The 22,143-nt window shown below is 45.0% G+C and overlaps 1 protein-coding gene across 1 annotated transcript; it reads left to right on the forward strand.

Annotated features, from left to right (window-relative positions):
* The first annotated feature begins 10,314 nt into the window (after nucleotides 1-10,314).
* LOC116502443 (zinc finger protein OZF-like) lies at nucleotides 10,315-16,500 on the forward strand. The gene is made up of 4 exons (XM_032208335.1): nucleotides 10,315-10,393; nucleotides 11,284-11,417; nucleotides 14,058-14,139; nucleotides 14,419-16,500. The coding sequence occupies exons 1-4, from the start codon at nucleotides 10,315-10,317 to the stop codon at nucleotides 15,705-15,707; spliced, it is 1,584 nt and encodes a 527-aa protein (XP_032064226.1). The 3' UTR covers nucleotides 15,708-16,500.
* The last annotated feature ends 5,643 nt before the right edge of the window (nucleotides 16,501-22,143 follow it).

The raw sequence follows: 22,143 nt of genomic DNA on the forward strand, positions 1-22,143 counted from the left end.
ACCTGGGAAGTCGGAGGGGGTTAGGGAGGGGGGTTCATTGGGGGTGGGTGGGCGGGTGGAGATATAGTTTCAATATATAGAATAAGAAGAATACACTTGTATACTGTTGTTCCTTATCTTTTCTTTTTATTTTTCTCTTTTTTTTTTCTTTTTGCTTTTTTCCTTTCTTTTTTCTTTTTGGCGTAAGGAATAGAGAAATGCACCATAGTGAGAAGTAGAGGAAAGGAAGAGGGAGAAGTAAGGAGGGAGGAAGAGGGGAATGTAAGGAGGATGAGAGGGGAAGGAGGGTGAGGAAGGCGAGAAAGGAAGATAGGAGGGGAAAGGGAAGTAGGAGGGGTGATCGTTGGAGGGAGAAAGGAAAGTTGGAGGGGGAGAAGAAGGGGTGTATGAAAGCGATAGGTTGGGTTTATGAGTTGTGTTTAGGTTGGGGTTTTTCTTTTCTTACTATTATATTATTATTATTGCAAATATCCAGTATATAAGTGAATGTACAAAATTGAAAATGAAAATGAATAAAACATTTAATACGAAGTGCACCCGGAGATCAACAGGTAGCCAGTGCAGCTCACGGAGGATCGGTGTTATGTGGGCGAACCGTGGTGCGCCCACGATCACTCGCGCGGCCGCATTCTGGACTAGCTGAAGTCTCCGGATGCTCTTCAAGGGCAGCCCCATGTAGAGCACATGGCAGTATTCCAGCCTGGAGATCACAAGGGCTCGAGTGACTGTTGTGAGGGCCTCCCGATTCAGGTAGGGCCGCAACTGGCGCACCAGGCGAACCTGGGCAAATGCCCCCCTGGTCACAGCTGAAAGATGGTGGTCAAAAGTCAGCTGTGGGTCCAGGAGGACTCCCAAGTTGCGGGCCCTTTTTGAGGGGTGTAAGTTTTGTCCCCCCCAGCCTGAGTGATGGTATGTTGGTCAAATTTTTGGGAGGAAAACACAACAGCCACTCGGTCTTGTCTGGGTTGAGTATCAGCTTGTTTGCTCTCATCCAGTCTTTAACGGCCTCAAGACCCCGGTTCATCACGTCCACCGCTTCATTGAGTTGGCACGGGGCGGACAGATACAACTGTGTATCGTCCGCATATTGGTGGTATTTTATCCCGTGCCTCCGAATGATCTCGCCCAGCGGTTTCATGTAAATGTTAAATAGTAGGGGAGGTAGGACCGACCCCTGCGGCACCCCATAAGTTAGGGGCCTTAGGGACGATCTCTGCCCCCCTACCAACACCGACTGCGACCTGTCCAAGAGATAGGAGGAGAACCACTGCAAAACAGTGCCGCCCACCCCTATCTCCCGCAGTCGTCGCAGAAGGATACCATGGTCGATGGTATCGAAAGCCGCTGAGAGGTCCAGGAGAACTAGGATGGAAGCATGGCCTCCATCCCTAGCTCTCCAGAGATCATCGGTCAATGCGACCAAAGCGGTTTCTGTGCTGTAACCGGGTCTGAAGCCAGACTGAAGGGGTCAAGATAGTTAGCTTCCTCCAAGGTACGCTGAAGCTGGAGAGCCACCACCTTCTCAACAACCTTCCCCACAAAGGGGAGGTTGGAGACTGGACGATAGTTATTAAGGACAGCTGGATCCAAGGACGGTTTCTTCAGGAGGGGTCTCACCACCGCTGTCTTAAGCGCGGTGGGGAAGTACCCCTCCCGAAGAGAGGCGGTAACAACCGCCTGGATCCAGCCTCGTGTCACCTCACTGCTGTTGGCAACCAGCCAGGAGGGACACGGGTCCAGTACACAGGTGGAGGCACTCACAGCTCGCATAGCCTTGTCCACATCCCCAGAGGCAACTTCCTGAAACTCAACCCAGAGATGGTTTGCCAAGTCTTCCCCTTGTGTCCCGGCTGGATCTACTGGGGTGGAGTCCAGGTCCGCTCGAAACCGGGCAACTTTGTCCACCAAGAACTGGACATATTCCTCAGCCTTACCCTGTAAGGGGTCCCCCGTCTCCCTCCTATTTAGGAGGGAGCGGGTTATCCTAAACAGGGCGGCTGGGCGGGACTCGGCGGACGCTACCAAGGAGGCAATATATGTTCTTTTTGCTGTTCTTAGAGTCCGAATATACTCCTTGGTGCATGCTGTTAAAAGTGCCCGCTTCAACTCGGACCTATCGGACCTCCACGAGTGCTCTAGGCGTCTCCTCCGGCGCTTTATCTCCCGGAGCTCCTCAGTAAACCAAGGAGGCCTCCTGGGGCCGCTGACCCGGAGGGGCCGTAGTGGCGCAATCCGGTCTAGAGACTCCGAAGCTGCCGAGTGCCAGGCAGCGACGAGGGTCTCCACCGAACTGTGGGCTAGGGTATCAGGAATAACCCCAAGCTCCGTCTGGAACCTAACAGGATCCATCAGTCGCTTGGGGCGGAACCAGCTGGTCGGTTCCTCCTCCCTACGGTGGGGGTTTGGCCTCCGGAAGTCTAGCCTCAGTAGGTAGTGGTCTGACCACGACAGGGGTATGGTCTCATTACCCCTCAGACCAAGGTCGTAACTCCACTGCTCCGAGAGGAATACGAGGTCAAGCGTGTGACCCGCTGAGTGAGTTGGGCCTCGGATTACCTGAGTCAAGCCCATGGCTGTCATGGAAGCCATGAACTCCTGCGCTCCATCAGAGTGTTCACCGAGCGAAGGCAAGTTGAAGTCCCCCAGAACCATAAGTCTAGGGAACTCAACTGCTAGCTCGGCTACTGACTCGAGGAGCGAGGGGAGGGCTGCTGCAACGCAGTTGGGAGGCAGGTACGTAAGCAGCAGACCCACTTGACCCTTGAGGTCCAGCTTCACCAGCAGGGACTCACACCCGACAAGCTCCGGAGCAGGGATCCTACGAGGTGCTAAAGACTCCCGGACTACAATAGCCACACCGCCACCCCTTCCCTGGGCTCTCGGCTGATGCAGCACCTGAAATCCGGCTGGGCACATCTCAACGAGGGGGACTCCTCCCTCCGTGCCCAGCCATGTTTCAGTAATACATGCCAGGTCTGCGCCCTCATCAGTTATCAAGTCCTGGATGAGGGGGGCCTTATGAACGACAGACCTGGCATTTAGCGACAGCAGCCTGAGACCAGGGTCCTGATTACTCGCGCCATCTGACCTTGGAGTGGGACTCCTAGGGCCGGAAGGAGGGATCTCTATGACACAGCGAGCCCTCCTTCCCCGATGATGGCCTGCCCTAAAGTCCCCGCCATGTCTGCCTCTCCCTGTTATGACCGCAATGCTCCGACCCTCTCCCGTGGATATAGCCCCCCCAACCACCCCGGTGGCCCCCGCATACCCCGCCAGGTCCTCCGAATCACTCATACCCAAACTCTCACACAAACAGTCCTCACTGAAAAAGTTAAAAACACCAATACAACTATATAATAATAAAAAGTGAGATCATTCATATCATCTCAAACAATCCCATGCACTCAACATACCGATTAAAAGAAATATAGGAAAAAGTCGCGCAGGTTCACAGCGTCTGTGTTAAGTTCGTAATAGTCCAGAGGTGCCTTCCACCTCTCCTGAGAAGGGTAGCACCTTAATGGGAGCTCCACTAAGGAGACCAGTATCGTCCAAGGGGGGGGGAGAATGGGGGACAAGGTGGATCTGGGCAGCAGCTGTAACAGGGGGAGTCAGGGGGCTAATTATAGCGAAGAAAGTCTGATGGTTAAATTCAGTTCCAGCCATCCCCTTGATGTTATTTCCCGGTTAAGTCCTAGGGTGGGGAAAAGAATATCTGTCTCTGATGGGAAAGGGTAGGGGGGAGATGTTCTGGTCACCAATCACGCTCTCCTTCAATTCCGTCCCCTCGAGCAGTTTCCTCCCTCACCAGTTCTCTTCTTGTGGTTACGACGTGGTGTTCGTCGATGCTAGACAGCCTCCCTAACCAACAATGTCGGAGGCCAGCAATATGCCAGCACCAGCGGCAATGGGAAGGGAAATGCTTTCCAGCATCTGCGTCGCTTCCCAGACTCTCTCTCAAAACACCAGTTCTCTCAAATAGTCCACAGCGGTCTTATAGTTCTCACCCAGTTCCTACCGTTAAACAACAATGTTGGTAGCGTTCGGCGTTTAGCGATGTTCGGAAACGCCCGTAAAAACCCCTCAGCACTTCCCTCGGCCCTCAGAGCTCAGCGTCTCCCGCAATTCCGCCGCTCCGTAGTTCCGCTTCCTCCAAAGCTTCCTCCAGAGCTCAACAACTATTCGGTGACTTCTCGGGCTAGCAGCCTGGAGTGATGTAATTCTCCATTACCGCTGCCAGCCCCCGCGCCCGCGACCAACAGTATCTCAGCGCCTCCGTGTCTTCCGGAGCTCGGCGTTCTTTCGAGGATCGGCGTTTCTCCGGAGCTCAGCATTTTTTCGGACTGGCAGCCCGGATTGATCGAATTTTCCGTTCTCGTTGCCAATCCTGGGTCGCTAGGTGTTCGGACACTCGTTCCTCCTTTGGGTTGGCTCCCAAGTATGGATACAGACTCTTTTTTAGTTTTTAAATTTAATGTAGAAGCCGAGCGAAAAACCCGGCAGCCATTTTCCTCGCCCAAGCGCAGCTTTAAATAGGTAGCAGAAAGATTTCCAAACTCCTACCTATCTATCTACCTACCTACTCTCTCTCTCTACCTACATACCTACTCTCTCCCTACCTATCCACTGTATTTCTCTCTCTCTTTCTATTTCTCTCTATCCCTCTACGTACCTACTGTATTTCTCTATTTCTCCATCTATCTCTATTTCTCTCTCTCTATCCTTTTATCTATCTACCTACCTACCTGACTACTCTCTCTTCCTACCTACCTACTGTATTTCTCTCTCTTTCTCTTCCTGTCTCTCCCTCTATCTACCTACCGACTTTTTTTTAAAAATTGCCTCTTCAAAACCTTGGTGTGTCTTATACTCCGGTGCGTCTTATACTCTGAAAAATATGGGTACTTATTTTTTTCTCCAAGGGATCAGAGACATTTAACAGTTACATTTGCCTCCAGGGAACACAAAGACTTTGACACCCACACCCACACACGTGTACACACACAAGGAGAAAATGAGAGGAAAAACAAAACTCTCAGGCTCACACACATGATACTGGTCATTCCCACCATAAATCTCAGTTAAATTAGGGAAGGCACAGATCTTAACAAATGTATCATGTGATTGCATGGAAAACAGAGAGGGAAAGAAAAAATGAACAAAAAAACCAAATTCCCCAACGTTCCTATTTATATATTTCCCTTTTAAGTATTTTTATTTAGCCAAATTGGTTTTTCTTGCTTCATCCCTGAGCAGAGTCCATTTCTCACATACCTTGGCCCACGTGCGTATTCTTCATTCCTGTCCGGACAGGTAATTTGTCCCAAACCCAGGTCTCCATCAGACTCCCTTGAGATTTCAGTGGGATCCTAGATTCTGAGCTTCCCATTTCCTGGTCTGCTCTTCTCACTGTCTGTGACAAGAGTCCAAGACTCCACTCTTTTCTTTTACTTGGGTCCCTTGCAATCGCAGAATACATCACCCCCAACAGTGAATGTACCTTCTAACCTGTGGTCAGCCCTCAGTTTTTCAAGCAAATGGCCTGGGAGGATTCTGTCTGCAAAATTACTCAGAGTATGGGTACCTCCTTTCCAGAATAGGGATCTGCTCAGTGGTGCTCAGCCAGTCACCCAAGAGTGATCCTCTCATTTGCCTTTTAACTCCTTCCCACACTCTCTCTCCCTTTTACCTACAGAAGGTCCTGTGCTCTGGCAAATCCCCCATGCTCTCCAGACTTTGTTGGTCTTTCTGCGGTTAGGAAATGCACAGAGGGAGCAAGATCCAGAGAAGGGATTTTTTCTCAAGCGCATTCACACACACAGACATACTCTCTTTCACTTCCTGGGCTTTTAAAGTTAAAATTTAGAGGTGTTGATGTTGATGTTTATTGGTCTTGTATGCCGCCCACTCCCGAAGGACTCCGGGCGGCTTACAATAAACAAGGGAAGGGGATAAATAAACAAAACAACACTTTAAAATACACAACAGTCACAGTTTCCGTGGGGCTGGATATTTCAAAAGCCCCCCGGCCTGCTGGAGCAGCCAGGACTTAACGGCTTTGCGGAAGGCCGGGAGGGTAGTAAGGGTCCGGATCTCCACGGGGAGATCGTTCCAGAGGGCTGGAGTTGCGACCGAGAAGGCTCTCCCCCGGGGAGTCGCCAGCCGACATTGGCTGGCAGATGGAATCCGGAGAAGACCTAACCTGTGAGATCTAATCGGTCTATGGGAGGTAATAGGCAGGAGGCGGTCTCTCAGGTACCCAGGTCTGATGCCATGTAGGATTTTATAGGTAACAACCAGCACCTTGAAGCGGGTCCGGAGACTAATGGGTAGCCAGTGCAGCACGCGGAGGATAGGTGTGACGTGGGTGTACCTGGGTGCACCTACAATGGCTCGCGCGGCTGCGTTCTGGACCAGCTGAAGTCTTCAAACACTCTTCAAGGGCAGCCCCATGTAGAGCGCGTTACAGTAATCCAGAAAGTACAGAAAGGTACTCACCTTTCCAAGCAGCCTTTGAACTCAACATTCAAAACCCCTTTAAAACCTTTGTTCCAAATGGCCAAGGTCTGGGAAAAATCCACCCACCAACTCAATGGGTCTGTGCCAGCAAGGGAGGCTTACCCAGGCCAGGTCCATTGGTCAGGTTAGTTTGGAGTCCCATCTGGTCACCAAATTGTTGAAAGAAATGTCCATCTGGATTCAGTTCCAAGTGGGAAAAACACTGGAAACATGGACACTGCTTGGAAAAATGGTTTAATGGTGGACAGGAACATATGGTTTGAAGTCCGGGGCAAAATGAGCACATAGGTGAGAGAGAGAGAGAGAGAAAGATTAATACCCCTATCTTGGCCCCCGTCTTAGAGCTTCCTGTTCTTGTGTATGAAATGTATTCTGATTGGTTGTCTTGAGTCCCAGGCTTGGTTGAGCCTTGCTGGGTGATGCGATCTCCTCAGGTTGCATGTGGTGAGTTCTGTTGCTAGATGGGTAGAGGGCTAATCCTATTATGTCCTATTATATCCTATTATGTCCTGTGGGTGAAGATCTTTTGTGTTATAGATAAGGTGGTACAGTCTTTCTGGGGCTGTTAACAAAGCTGGGGGACTGCTTTCCAAGATCATGTTTCTCCTTTTCCCATGAAGAGAGGTATAATATTCTGCCTTTTTAATATTTCCTAGAAGATTTCATTTTTCGAGAAAATGAAATACTGAAATACAAAAAGAGCAAGAGATGATGGATAGATATAGAATACTTAAGATAGAAGTTGCTTCATTAAAGATTAGAAAATAGGTAGAAAGTAGAAATAGGGAATAGTATGTATATTGATACATAATAGAATACATTAACATTACTATATATAGATATAAGAATAAACATGAGTATGAATGAAATGGGTATGAATAAATGGGGACAGTAGGACAGGGATGATGGGCACAATGGTGCGCTTATGCACGCCCCTTACAGAACCCTCAGGAATGGAGTGAGGTCAATAGTAGGCAGTTTAAGGTTAAAGTTAGGGGATTTAAAGATGTAACAATTTTGCAACGAATAAGAGACATCTTGGTGCTGCTACCACCAGGGTAGCAACCAGGCACCTCCAAGAAGATAAGATCATAGCAGGGGTTGTTCAGGAACCTAAGAACCCAGGACTCAAAACCACAATGCTTTTTCTTCTTGAGCTACAACCTCTGTGCATATTTTTTACCATATATATTTTTAGAAGCTTCAGCAACTTATTGGGGCCACTCAGAAACTCTGCTTATGACTCACAGATATTTTGTGCAAAGGATATGCTGGCTAGGAAATTCTGGCCTCAAAATCCAGAAGACTTTCAGGATGCAGAAGGAGGAAACTGAACGTTGAGTTTCTCTAACACACATTATAATTAACATGACAGAAATACCAGAATATATAAAAACAACCCTCTGTAGAATAAAAAGATAAATAGACATTAGGGAAGAGGGGAAATTTCTTCTGCCATGTATAGGCAATCAGGCCTTCTTTCTTAGGCTCCATTTCTAAGCCCTGCTGCATATGTTTCTCTGTGTGACCTAATGGGAAACTTCAGTGCAAGCAAATTTACAGAATTTACACCTGGCATTTAGCAGATAATAAAATTTCCTCCTCCAAGAATGAAGCTTGATGGTTGATGCTCTTGGATGCAGCCCTGGCCAGCAGGAGTGAAGCTCGTTCCCTTGGAGTGTCTGGCCTGATGCTGCTGCCATGCCCTAAAATCCTGGGAGCCACAGGAAATCAGTCATAAAGTTTTGGGGTATTAGAGAGGCTTTGATCTCCACTGAGAATCACTCCTAAGAAAGCTGATTGTGTAATTCTGTAAAACCTTCATGAACGTTTAGGGCTTGGCACATAGTTAATCTTCACAAGGTTAAGTAACATCACATTTCACTATTTCACTAGGCTCAGCTGCAAAGTCGGTCAAAAACGACTTGATAGCATTTAATCAGTGGAAACTTGTTGCAAACGCCTTAGGTAGAAACTGGAGAAGGATAGCAATAGCAGTAGACTTATATACCGCTTCATAGGGCTTTCAGCCCTCTCTAAGCGGTTTACAGAGAGTCAGCATATTGCCCCCAACAATCTGGGTCCTCATTTTACCCACCTCGGAAGGATGGAAGACTGAGTCAACCCTGAGCCGGTGAGATTTGAACCGCTGAACTGCTGATCTAGCAGTAGCCTGCAGTGCTGCATTTAACCACTGCGCCACCTGCCTCCTATCTGGAGATGGTGCTCAAACAGGCAACACTTGTGCCTAGAAAGAGGCTAATACCTATGGTTGAGCTTAAAGGAGTTAAAACCATCGAGTACTGTGTTGCTAGAAAGGTTGGAAAGAGACGAGAAGAGTAGAAGAAAGTCAGTCCAGTTGCCTTTTGAAAAAAGCGCCTTTGGGAAGAGCTGAACTTCCTCTTCCGGATCACTCATTGGAGGAGAGTGGTGTGCAGAGCGGCTTTTGTGCTCTTTCCAGGGTCGAAGCAGAAGCTGGAAGGTGAGTTGAGGGCGGGTGGGAGGAGAGTCCTGGAAGCAGAGAAGCAACTGGGCTGAAGCATATCAGCTGCTGCTGCTGCAGGTTCCTTCCCTCCCCGAATTTAAGCCCACTGGGGCTGCACGCTGTGAAACTGGTGGCTGCAGTTTTCCTTCTGGTGGGAAGATTGGGAAAGTCTCTTCCAAGTGAAGGTGGATCCTTTGGGAATGGCTTCCCTCCAGAGGTTGTGGGGGCTCCCATCACTGGAGGGTTTGTGACAGAGCTGGGAGGGACCTTGCAGGGCTTCTATTCCGACGCCCTGATCAAGCAGGAGACCCAATATCCCTTCACACAAATGGCTGTCCTGTCTCTGATTAAAAGCCACCAGGGATGGAGCCCCCACAACCTCTGAAGAGAAAACCTTCCACTGCTTCATTGTTCTTAGTGTCAGGAAGTTTCTCCTTAGTTCGAAGTTGCTTCTCTCCTTGATTAGTTTCCATCCAGTTCCTTGTCCTGCCTTCAGGGGCTTTGGAGAATAGGTTGACACCCCTCCCTCTTTTGTGGCAACTCCTCAAATATTGGAAGATGGCTATCATGTCTCCCCTAGTCCTTCCTTTCACTAGACTAGACATACCCAATTTCTGCAACCCTTCTTTATATTTTAGCATCCGGGGGCCCTAATCCTCTTTTTGCTCTTTTCTGCATTCTTTCCAGAGTCTCAACATCTTTTTTATGAAATGGTGACCAAACTGTCTGGAATTATCTAAGTGTGGTCTTACTCTTTATAAAGTGGTGCTAGTACTTCACATGATCTTGATTCTATCTCTCTGTTAATGCAGCCTACTATTGTATTGGCTTTTTTTTGCCACTGCAATACACAGCTGGCCCATATGTAAATGATTGTCCACTAAGACTTCAAGTTTCCTCTTATTACTTGAGCCAAGTGTTACCTATTCTGTACCACTTCATTTGGTTTTCCTTGCATAAGTGTAAAACCTTTTTCCCCTTCATTGAATTTCATTTTGTTAGGTAGGGCCCAGTGTTGAAATCTATTGAGATTTTCTATCTTGAGCCTATCTTCTGAGGTGTTGGCTATTCCTGCCAACTTGGTGTCATTTACAAATTTGATGTGTTCCTGTTGGACTCCCTCATGGAAGGCATTTACAAAGATATTAAAGAGTATTAAAGCAGAACCTTGGGGTATCCACTGCTTACTTCCCTCAATATAGATTTGGTCCCATTAAGGAATACACTTTGAGTGTGGTTTGTCAGCCAGTTATGAATCCATCTGTGTGGAAGGATGTGCCTATCCCACATTTTCTAATTTACCAAGAAGTATGGTCTACTTTGTCAACTGCCTTACTGAAATCCAGTTATACAATATATTAGATTGGTCAGTTAATTTAGTCACTTTGTGTAAGAATGAAATAACATGTTGATTTCCCATGTTGACTTCTGGTTATATATTTGCTTGCTTCTAGGTGTTTGCAGTTCTTTTATTTCATTATCTTTTCCAAGATCTTCCCAGGTAGTGATGTCAGGCTAATTGGCCTGTAGTTTTATGGATCCATTTTTCTCCCCTTTTTTGAAAATGGGAACTACATCCGGTCTTTTCCAATCCACTGGTCATTCATTGGTGCAAGAAGATCTTTGAAAGATATGGTTGAATGGTTCTTAGATCATGTCTGCTGGATCCTCCTTCAGAATTCTGGGATGTAATCAATCTGATCCCGATGATTAGAACTCTTCTAGAATGGACAGGTGTTCTCTTACCATTTTCTTGCCTGTTTTAATTTGTATTCCTAGTCTGCCTTTTGCAGTTCTGTATTTAGTAGGTTTGGTTATTTTTTCTTTTGCCTGAAGATAGATGCAAATAGTGAATTAAGTAGCTCTGCTGTGCCTCTACTGCCCATCATCTCCCATTAGTGGACTGACTGTTTCCTTGAGTTTTTTCTTGTTTTATACATGTTTTAAAATGATTTTTGATATTTGTTGCAAGTTTTAGTTCATTCTCAGCATGACCTTGATTTCAACTTTGCAGATTTGGGGTAAATGCTGCTATTCTGCCTTAGTTATGTGTCCTCTTTCCATTTTTTATACTGATCCTTTTTTTTATTCAGTTTATCAGATAAATCTTTATGCAACCATGCTGGATTCTTCTTGGATATCTTGTTTTCCCTTTTCAGTAATATTGTATTGGGCTGGGCTTTTATGATCAAATTAGTAAGTTGGGTACTCATGCTTCGCTACAGAAATGGAACAGCAATAGGTAGCATTCTTTACCATCACCCTCCATTATCCTGTAGCTGTAAAAGGCAGCAGCGGACACAGTCTTCTTGAGAGGAACTTTGGTGTTTGGTTCACACTGAGGTATATTGATGTAATAGCCGTCTTCTCCATGGCAGAACATCAGAAGCTACTGGAGAGCTTCATAGGCACCGTACATCTCACTGATTCTTAACAACCAATTTCTCCGCTGTGGAGAACAATATCTCTTTTCTCAAAATCCTGGGTGACAATGAGAACAGCCACTTCTCTAGTCATGGGGCATTGAAACGACCTTGGTGCCCTCCAGAAGGTTTCCTATCAGCATTAATCACCACTTGGAAATCCTTGGAAGTATGGCTGAAGGGGAGAGAGGTGCACCACCACTGTAGCTCATCCCAGGACCCTCAATCTGCCATTCCTAAACACAGCACAGCTACCTGTGCAAGGCGGCAAACCAACATAGCTTGTTGCTTGGCTAGGACTGTTGTGAGCATGGTTGGGCATTGGGTGGAGTCACGGGAAGGTTTAAACGGTGGAGGGGAGCACTGGGCTTCAGCCTTGACTTCATCTCACTATATCTTATCACTGGATGTTTTTCGGATCATGCTGAAGCATGGAAAATAAAACAATACTGAGAATTGTGTAGTTTATTGTTTATTTCTGAGGTTCAAATTTAAAACTAGAGAAATACTTATTAGTCCAAGGCATTGATCTCATTTGTAACTGATTAGCATAGGGGTTATTAGATGTATATCTTTTTTACAGCCTTTCTACTGACTTGGGGATGAGTTTGATGATACTTGTGTGCAGCTTCCCTTACTTGTGTTTTCCTAATCCCATCTGTAAATCTTTTTCTGCATTTTTGCCTCTTTTCCCGATAACTGGTGTTACACTAGAAGGAACAGATTCCTCTGAACTGGGGAGTAAAATAAGGGGGGGGGTGGAAATCTGCCTCTGCCTACCAGCATCCATTAGTATTCATCTGGCTAGCGTCCTGTCAGTGTGTGAGAGAGTTGATGGGTGTTTGGAAACAAACAGTATTTGCTGTGTGAACAAGAAGGAGAGAGGAGGGAGCCTGGATGTGGCTTAGCTCAACTGTTCTGTAGTAAAGCTGCTTGCTGCTGTGAAAGTGAAACTCCTCTTTTGAGGTGAGGAGGGGGAGTAGAACCTCTTAGCATCAGAGTTTGGAATTGATTTCTTTTCAGATGGGGAGGGAAAGTAGAACTCCTTAGCATCAGAGGGCTAGTTTGAAAGTGAAACAGTATTTGCTTAGTGAGCAAGGAGACAGGAAGGAGCCTGGCTATTGGTTAGCTCAACTGTTCTGTAGTACAGCTGCTTCCTGCTGTGAAAGTAAAACCAAAACTGAATCTCCTCTTCTATGTTTGTGTTTTGCATTTGGAACTGATTTCTTCTCTGATTAGGGGAGGGAGTAGAACTAGTTAGCATGATGGCATGTTAATAATAATATGGGAAATACTAATGCTCTGATGGTCATTTCGAAAAATCTTTTCTTAGTGAGTACCTAGAAGCCAAGAGGAACATAAGTGGAAAATTTGAGGTTTGTAGGCTTTATGGTTCTGGAGATTTTGTGATAATGCATGAGTGGTATTTCTTTTAAATATAGATATAGATTTCCCAATATTTCCCACAGTCCTTGCATTGTTTTCTCCTTTAGGATTTTTATCCATGAAATTTTGCTTAGGCTCTGAATTTCTTAAAATCAGCTCTTCTAAAGTTTAAGACACTTGTTGGATTATATTCTATCCTTATTTGTAGCTGAGGACTTTCATTAGCAAAAGTGGTGCACACTCTTTTTCTTTTTTCACCTCATCTCTAACCATTTTATAAACAAAGTTACATTTTTCTTTGAATCTTACAGATGAACAGGATGGCAATAAGAGCACTCGGGACAACTGTAAACAACAATCAGTGTTGAAAAGGGAAGAAAATCAAGCCAGGAATCAAAATATTTTCCATTTCCTGCAGAAAACCTTACAAATCTGTTCCTCCTCCAGCAGCTGTTTGACAAAAGAGAAAATTAAGAAAGAATAAGTAGATTATGCAGAATTCAAAGATAAATTAAATGAGAGTGGAAGGGAAATTATTTATAATTCAGCAAAAGAGGGAAATATCTGGAAGCCTGTTGGAAGGAAAAGATCAATAGTAAAGCAATGTAGAAGAGACAGGAATGCAGGCCTCTCCCTGAGAGAAAGAAGACGGCTTGAATGAAAGCACCCTTAAACAAGGCATTGTCCATATTTTTTACCTCCTCAAGAATATCAGTGGTGCAAAAGTTTCATAAATTTGCCTATTGTGGGAAAAGCACAGATTGCAAATCACAGCTGATTATGCACAAGAGGAGATGGAAAGCCACACAAATTACCTGAATGTGACAAAAACTATGGTCACAAAAGCTCCCTTGTTGTTCATGGAAGCACCTCCACAAAGGAGGGAAGCCACGAAAGTGCTCCCAACGTGGTAAATGCTTTAGTGAGCATGGCAACATGGTGCTATATCAGATAACTCACAGGAGGGAGAAACATATGACTGTGCAGATTGTGTGAAAGTTTCATTAGAAATTCCCAGGTCTTGAGATACTAAAGGATGCACACAAAGGAATAAAACCATTTTAACATCCTTTCTGTGGGAAATGTTTCAGTGAGGCACCTGAGGACTTCCGCAAAAGAGAAACCCTTTGAATGTCCCGATTGTGGAAAGAAATATAGTCACAATATAGGTCTCGTGATGCATCAGTAGATTGACTCCAGGGAGAAACTCTATGAGTATCTAGATTGTGGGGAAAACGTCATAGGGAAATTTCCATCTCAAGAGACACCAAAGAACTCACACAGACGAAAAACCCTCTGAATGTCCTGATTATGGGAAACTCACAAGTCTGGTGATACACCAGAACACTCCCATAGGAGGGAAATGCTTTGTATGTCCTGATTGTTGGGAACTTTCAGTTATGATTGCAATTTGTGAAACACCAGAGAAATCATAAAAGAGAAAAACCCATTCAATATCCTGACTGTGGGAGAAGTTTCAATTGTAATTTCACCTGGTAATACATCAGACGATTCACTCCATGGAGAAACCTTATAAGTGTAGAGATTGTGGAAAAAGTTTCATTAGAAATTCCCACCTCTTAAGACATAAGACCATGCACACAGGAGAGAAACCCTTTGAATGTTCTGACTGTGGGAAAAGTTTCAGTCGCAATGCCCACCTGGTGATACATCAGCGAACTCACACAGGAGAGAAACCCTTTGAATGTTCTGATTGTGGGAGAGGTTTCAGTCAGAATTTCCACCTGGTGAAACACCAGAGGACTCACACAGGAGAGAAACCCTTTGAATGTCCTTACTGTGGGAAAGGTTTTAATCTGAGTTCCAGGTTGGTTAGCCACCAAAGGATTCACACAGGAGAAAGGCCCTTTGAATGTCCTGATTGTGGGAAATGTTTTAGTCGGAGTTCCAGCCTGGTGATACACCAGAGGACTCACACAGGAGAGAAACCCTTTGAATGTCCTCATTGTGGGAAATGTTTTAGTCGGAATTCCAGCCTGGTGACACACCAGTGGACTCACACAGGAAAGAAACCCTTTGAATGTTCTATCTGTGGGAAAAGCTGTTGTGATAATTCTAGTCTGGTGAGACACCAGAGGACTCACACAGGAGAGAAACCCTTTGAATGTCCTATTTGTGGGAAAAGTTTTAGTGATAATTTCAGTGTGGTGACCCACCAGAGGACTCACACAGGAGAGAAACCCTTTGAATGCCCTATCTGTGGGAAAAGCTTTAGTAATAATTCCAATCTGATGAAACACCAGAGGACTCACACAGGAGAGAAACCCTTTGAATGTCCTGATTGTGGGAAATGTTTTTGTCGGAGTTCCAGTCTGGTGACACACCAGAGGACTCACACAGGAGAGAAACCCTTTAAATGTTCTATCTGTGGGGAAAGCTTTAGTTATAATTCTAAACTGGTGAGACACAAGAGGACTCATACAGGAGTGAAACCCTTTGAATGTCTTGTTTGTGGGAAAAGTTTTAGTGATAATTCCAGCCTGGTGAGACACCAGAAGACCCACACAGGAGAGAAACTCTTTGAATGTCCTATCTGTGGGAAAGCTTTCAGTCAGAATTCCCACCTGGTTGAACACCAGAGGAGTCACACAGGAGAGAAACCCTTTGAATGTCCTATCTGTGGGGAAAACTTTAGTTATAATTCTAATCTGGTGAGACACAAGAGGACACACACAGGAGTGAAACCCTTTGAATGTCCTGATTGTGGGAAAAGATTTAGTGTCAGTTCCAGCCTGCTGAGACACCAGAGGACTCACACAGGAGAAAAACCCTTTGAATGTCCTATCTGTGGGAAAAGCTTTAATGATAATTCCAATATGGTGGCACACCAGAGGACTCACACAGGAGAGAAACCCTTTGAATTGCCTGATTGAGGGAGAGGTTTTGTCAGGGCTGCTGCACTCAGTACCCAAGAAAGAAAGAGGTTTCAGTCAGAATTCTCAGCTGGTGATACACCAGAGGACTCGCACAGGAGAGAAACCCTTTGAATGTCCTGACTGTGGGAAAAGTTTTAGTCTGAGTTCCACCCTGGTGAGACATCAGAGGACTCACACTGTGGAGAAATCTTTGAAATGTCTGCGGACATTACTTCAAGCATGAATCATACCTTATTGCACACAAGGTAATCCATATGATGAAATATAGATGAGTTTAAAGAATGCTTGGATTTCATTTGTGATCTCCCATTTAAAATGTAGGTGAGAATTGATTGTTTGAATTTTGGCCTGGTTCATTTTGCTCAAACATTTCTCAGGATTAAATTTGTAAGTGGAGTGAAAAGTAAATTGGAAAATGGTTAACTACTAGTTTCTGATTATCAGCAGAACCTTCTGTATATTTCCTTTTCCGGAATTAATGAAATTCCTCAAAAAGGAATTTTGGGTGGAGCTTTTGTCTGTTGAGTATGGCATTGCCACATGTGGAGTTTCAGCTACCTTGGTTTCACCCGATTTTCAGCTCCAGAATTCCACAGCTCGCCTAAAAGTAGTCCTCAAGATATAACCATTATGGGCCTTGAATTACGGTTGCATGTTCCAATGGCTGTTAAGTGAAATTGCTTTCCTTAATTACCCAAATTCTCCTGCTCTCCCTGATGCAGCCATTAATCAAATGTGCGAGTCGCTAGGTAGAACACTGTCTACTCAGAGCTGGGGAAAAGTCTTGGAGGCCTAGCGCAAAGCCAGCCTTGCTTGCCATAGGCATCCATACGCCTCCCCCGCTCTCCAAGACACCCTTGTGCTCTGTATCCTAACCCTTGAGTTCCCTTAGTCATTCACTCCCCGTTACATCTGACTCCCACCCCACCCGACTTCACACCCTCCTCCTTCTTACCTTTAAAGATCTCTGAACCTCATGTTGGGGAGGGAAGGAAGGACATATATCAGTGCTGGCTAACATTTTTTGGATTGTGTGCCAAAAGCGGGGAGGAGAGCAGGTAAGGCGTGCTTGGGCGTGCCCACACCCATAATACCATGTGCGCGACCCCAGCATGCATGTATGTATGACCAGCGGTCCCCCACTTTTACCACTCTTTTTTCCCCTCCCCATGCTCCAGATACTTTTTAGCAACCTGGGAGAGCGAAAACAGCCTACACCATCCGCCCGGAGGCTTCAGGGGCTTCCCTGAAGCCTCAGGAGAGCGATAACCTACAGGCAATCCGGAAGTTCGAGAATGGTGACTATACTCCATCCAACAAGGAATTGAGAGTATTTTTTAGGTCCTTGGGAATGCAATAATGTCAGTGGTTGAAAAGATCCACAGATCTGCCTATTGTGGGAAAAGGAAAGATTGTAGAATTATGCTCGAGGGGATCCACACTGGAGAAAAGCCATATCAGTGTTCCCAATGCAGCAAAAGCTTTAGTCAGAATGGCTTACCAGTTGTTCATGGAAAGGCTCACCCCAGAAAAAAGCCCTATCAGTTGTCCCAATGGGGCAAAAGCTATAGCAAGCAGGACAAGCTGATAATACACCAGAAAACTCACACATGAGAGAAACCATATGAATGCCCAGATTGCAAGAAATATTTCAGTCAACATTCCAGTTTGGCAATACACCCGATGGTTCACACAGGAGAAAAGCCTTTTGAATGTCCTGACTTTGGGGAAAGGAATGGTATTTGGGAGTGGTTCGCACAGCAAGTCAATATTCCTTTTATGCATGAAGATTTTGCTCTAGGGTTGTTTTTAACGGGGGCAGAGGTTGGCAATGACTCTGGAAGGAAAGGCATGCTTTCCACAAAGCAAAGTCGGGTTATGGGAACAGGGGGGCCTAAGCTCATTGGGCTGGAGATGTTAACCGTGCTCAAAACATTGGCCGGGCTTCTCATACTTATTGCAGCAGCCACAATGCGAGGAGCTGCTCTTAGGGTACACGCCCTGCAATTGTCAGCAGCTGCACTGCTTTCTTTAGGGAAGCAGCATCATCGTGAGCGCTTCTTTTGTAGCCCCTTCCCAGGTCACCCGTTTGTGTTGTCCCCTGCCAATGACCACCCGGCTGCTCCACCCCGTGGCACGACATAACCGCGAACGTCAAAAGCGCGCCGACAACACCGCGGTGCTAAAACCGCGATGTCAAAAGCGCGCCCACAACAGCGCGCCGACAGAAGCGCGATTTAACTTAAGGTAAGGGTTAGATTTAGGGTTGGGTTTAGGGTAGGTTTAGCGTTAGGTTTAGGGTTAGGTTTAGCGTTATTTTTAGGGTTATGGTACAGCGCGCTTCTGTTGTCGGGCGCTTTTGACGGTGCGGTTTTCTCACCGCACTTTAGTCACACGCGCTTTAGTCTACCGCGGTTTTGTGGTGGAACCACCCCACCCACCTCCAGGGCTTTCATCTGAGTGGCTAGGTCCATCATGCCAGTGGTGCCGAACATGCTGATTTTTTTCCAGGCTCTAGTGGCTGTGTCTCCAGCCACGGGGCTTCCCTTCATGCCGTTGCCATTGCCTCCTTACTGCTCCTGCCCAGGGCCAAAGCAAGACCTTCTTCCTGGAGCTCCACCGACAAGCAATCAAAGCTTGTCTCCTCCACTGGCGCTCCTGCCTCCCCTCCACCGGTTCTCAGAAAAGCTGTTTGTCGGGCCAGGGCACCCGAGAGAAGCGCTGGGTGGCCATTTTGAAATGGGCAGGAGCAGTTTATGCAGTGGGCAAGCCATTAGCTACTGTCTGAGCTTCCTCGATTGGGGCATCTCCCTGGAATTGCTGCCTGGCCTGGGTGTTTGCACAAACAGGACACTGTGGAAAGCGGAAGGGAAGATGAAGAGGGCCTTACCCAGAGGCCATATGGCAGATAAAAGCTGAAAGGCTCTGCCATAGTCTTTTCAGGCAAGTCATCTTTGCCAAGCTCTCTGGCCCCTCCCCAAACTGGCCCGGAAGCGGCGTGTGATCCCCACGTGCTCCCCTTGCAGGCCAGACATTCCAGAAGGGCTCCGATGCCACGGTCTCCCACATGCTCCCCCATTACCTGTCAGTAAACCCACCACCAGTCTCACCCATCTGCCAGCTTGCCTTCCCCCACCCATCCTCCGGCCCGTGCCCTTTCTCCTTACCTTTGTGAGCAGCGATGAACAGAAGCACACAGCTAAACTGCTAGATTCTGCAAGGTATATATAAGGCCAATGGCTGGCGGAGGGATGGTAAAAGCCAGCCATACAAGGAATGGCTGTAAGTCGGGGGCAGGGCTTAATTGTACCACTGTGCAGGCTTGATACATTGTGTTGGCGGGCCATGTCCAGCCCGCAAGCTGTAGTTTGAGGACTCCTGACAAAGCTTCCCCTGGTTGGTTTTTTAAAAGAGATTTCCAAACCCAACTTCTGATTGTGACTCACAAATGATGGTGCTCAGTTGCCCATTGAAGCAGAATATGTTGCACTGGTTTTCCAGTGCATTAGTAGGAGTTCCAGGGCTCCTTGTGTGCAACTTCAAAAATATTCATTGTCTGGCTTGTACACTGGTTAATCTAAATTTGGCCTCACAAATTCTGGATGCAATAAACTAAGGCAGCTTCAGGAAGCAATAATTGGAAATGAGCAGTCTTTGATTATCTACTAAGGCACAATCATGGCTGCAAACAATTTTGGGATATGTGCTTGCTTCAAACCTGACTGAAAGCTCATAGAAAATGACCTATCTAAAAGAATTGACACAGAAAATTGCCCACTCTACATTTCTTTTCTATTCAATAGAATTTCTGCCCTGACTGTTTCAACCTTCATGGGTTGAAAAGTCTTCTTTTTGGGGCCACTGCCTTAATCATCATGAGAGTGCTGCTTCCACCAGTGTACTTCCCCTTCTCCCAGTGGCCTGCAAATTTACCTCCCATTTCAATAGACCCCAAGTAAGGCAAATATCCCTCGTGGTGTGCCAGGTATACAGAAAGTACAGAGACCATTCTAATAGTGTATGTTGACCAATATATGTAAATACATATAGCCCAAAAGGGGAGAATTGTGGGACCCCCACGCCCCGGGTATGAAATATTTTGGGGAATATTAAAAAAGGTAGAAAAGGAGAAATACATTCTTAGAGGCAGAAAGCAGCCCCCAATCTTCCCTAATAGCCTACAGCAGATGCACATTAAGAAATCCTGGACCAGTCTATTCACAAAGGAAATACCTTCACCTCCAGGTGATGGAATTAAGGACAGGACATGACCTTAACCCAGATGCCCTTAAACTTTTAAAATGGGGCCAATTTATGGTCCCTCAGACTGTTGGGTGGGCTGGACCACCTGGGTGGGCATGACTTGGTGGTCATGCGACTAGATGGGCATGGCCAATTCAACAGTCCTTTGAACAATGCACAAAAATTAAACTTAATTCGTTTTGTTCCTGGGGGTGTTTTATTTGCTTTTGTTTGCATGTTGCTCTTTCTGTTGCCTTTTTTTATATACACTTTTTTTATTAATAAACATGTAAAATACACACACACACGAAAATTAGCCATACACCACATTTACACAATACAATACGAACAGGAGCTTCCTGTTCTTTCTAATAGCATTATCAATCGATACCGCTCACCTTATATTATTTCCCCTTCTATTATATTTCATTTGGATTTCACCATTCTTAACCCACTTATTTTACCCATAACTATTATTTTTGAGTTTTGTTATATTTCTTCATTGATTCTTGTTTCTTTCCTCCATCCACCTATACCATTTATCCCATATCCGGTAGAATTCTGATTCTTCTTTTCCCTGGATTTCTTTAGTTAGTTTGTCCATTTCAGCACAATCCATAACCTTTCTTATTATTTCATCTTTGCTTGGAATTAATTTGTTTTTCCATTTCTGGGCAAAGGCAATTCTTGCCGCCATAATTATATGTAGTATTAAATACTGGATTTCTTTTTTGTATTTCACAGACATTATTGCTAATAAAAAAAACTTCAGGTTTCCATTCTATTTTAACTCCTGTTATTGCCTCCAGCCAATTTTTGATCTTTTTCCAAAAAAATTTAGCCTCCTCACAGGTCCACCATAAATGGTAATATGTTCCGTGTATTGATTTGCATTTTCAGTATTTTGGGGAGATATTTGTTAAGATTTTAGCTAACCTTGTTGGTGCCAGGTGCCATCTGTAAAACATTTTGTACTGGTTTTCCTTGTATGCAACTGATAGTGTCATTTTTAAGTTTGTTTCCCAAAATTTTTCCCATTTGTCTAATTCAATATTGTAGCCAAAGTTCTGCGCCCATTTTATCATTTGTTCTTTCCCAATTTCCTGTTCCATTTTATACTTCAGGAGGAATTTATATATTCTTCCTATCATCTTTCTATCTGAGCTTTGAATAATTTTATCCAATTCGTGTGGTTCTGTTTAGATGTCATATAATTTAGTATCATTATTGTATTTAGTTTTGATTTGGAGGCAAGTTAGCTAGTCAACTTTCATGTTCTGATCTGCCAATTCTTCAATTGTTTTTAAATTTCCCTGTCTATCAATTAAGTCTCTGTATCTTAGCATTTTGTTCAAATCTATAAAATTTGGGTGAGTTGTCCTTTCTGTCAGTGATAGCCAGTTCGGGAATTTCACATAGTGGGTTTTTTTTTATTTTGAGCCATTTTTGCAATAACTCCCCTCTGATTAAATGATTTTGAAAGTATTTGTGTGTTTTATTTTTATCATCCCATAGGAATGTATGCCAGCCTACTTGCAAATCATGGCCTTCTAAGGTCAAAATTCTTTTATTCTTTAGCTCTATCCAATCCTTCATCCATGTTATTGTTACTGCTGATGCGTTTAAATCCCAATTTGGTAATGCTAAGCCTCCCCTCTCCTTGCTATCTTGCATTGACTTTAGTTTAATCCTCGCTTTTCATCCCTGCCAAACGAGCCTAGCGGTTATTTTGTTTAATTCTTGAAAGAATTTTTTACCCAGATTAATTGGTGCGGCTTGCAATGGGAATAAGATTCTTGGTAAAATATTCATTTTAATTGTCTTTATACGTCCCATGAGGTGATAACTGAATATTTTTCCAATTTTCTAAATCTTTCTTTATTTGTATCACTAATTTATTATAATTATCTTCTTTAATTGTGGAACATTTTGCTGACACCCAGATCCCCAAGTATTTCACTTTCTTAGTTACTTGCATTCTGGTTGCTACTTCCAGTTTCTCTTCTTGCTTTTGGTTATCATTTTTGTTTGTCTTTATTGATATTTAGTCCTGCCACTTCGCCATATTCTTCTAATTTTTGAATTAATTTCAGGTTGGATTCTAATGGGTCCTCTAGGACAAATACTAAGTCATCGGCATAGGCTTGGGCCTTATATTCTTCATTTTTGAGTCTTAAACCTTTTATTCCCT

This window comes from Thamnophis elegans, chromosome 2 (assembly GCF_009769535.1).
Source record: "Thamnophis elegans isolate rThaEle1 chromosome 2, rThaEle1.pri, whole genome shotgun sequence".
Classification (NCBI taxonomy): Eukaryota; Metazoa; Chordata; class Lepidosauria; order Squamata; family Colubridae; genus Thamnophis; species Thamnophis elegans.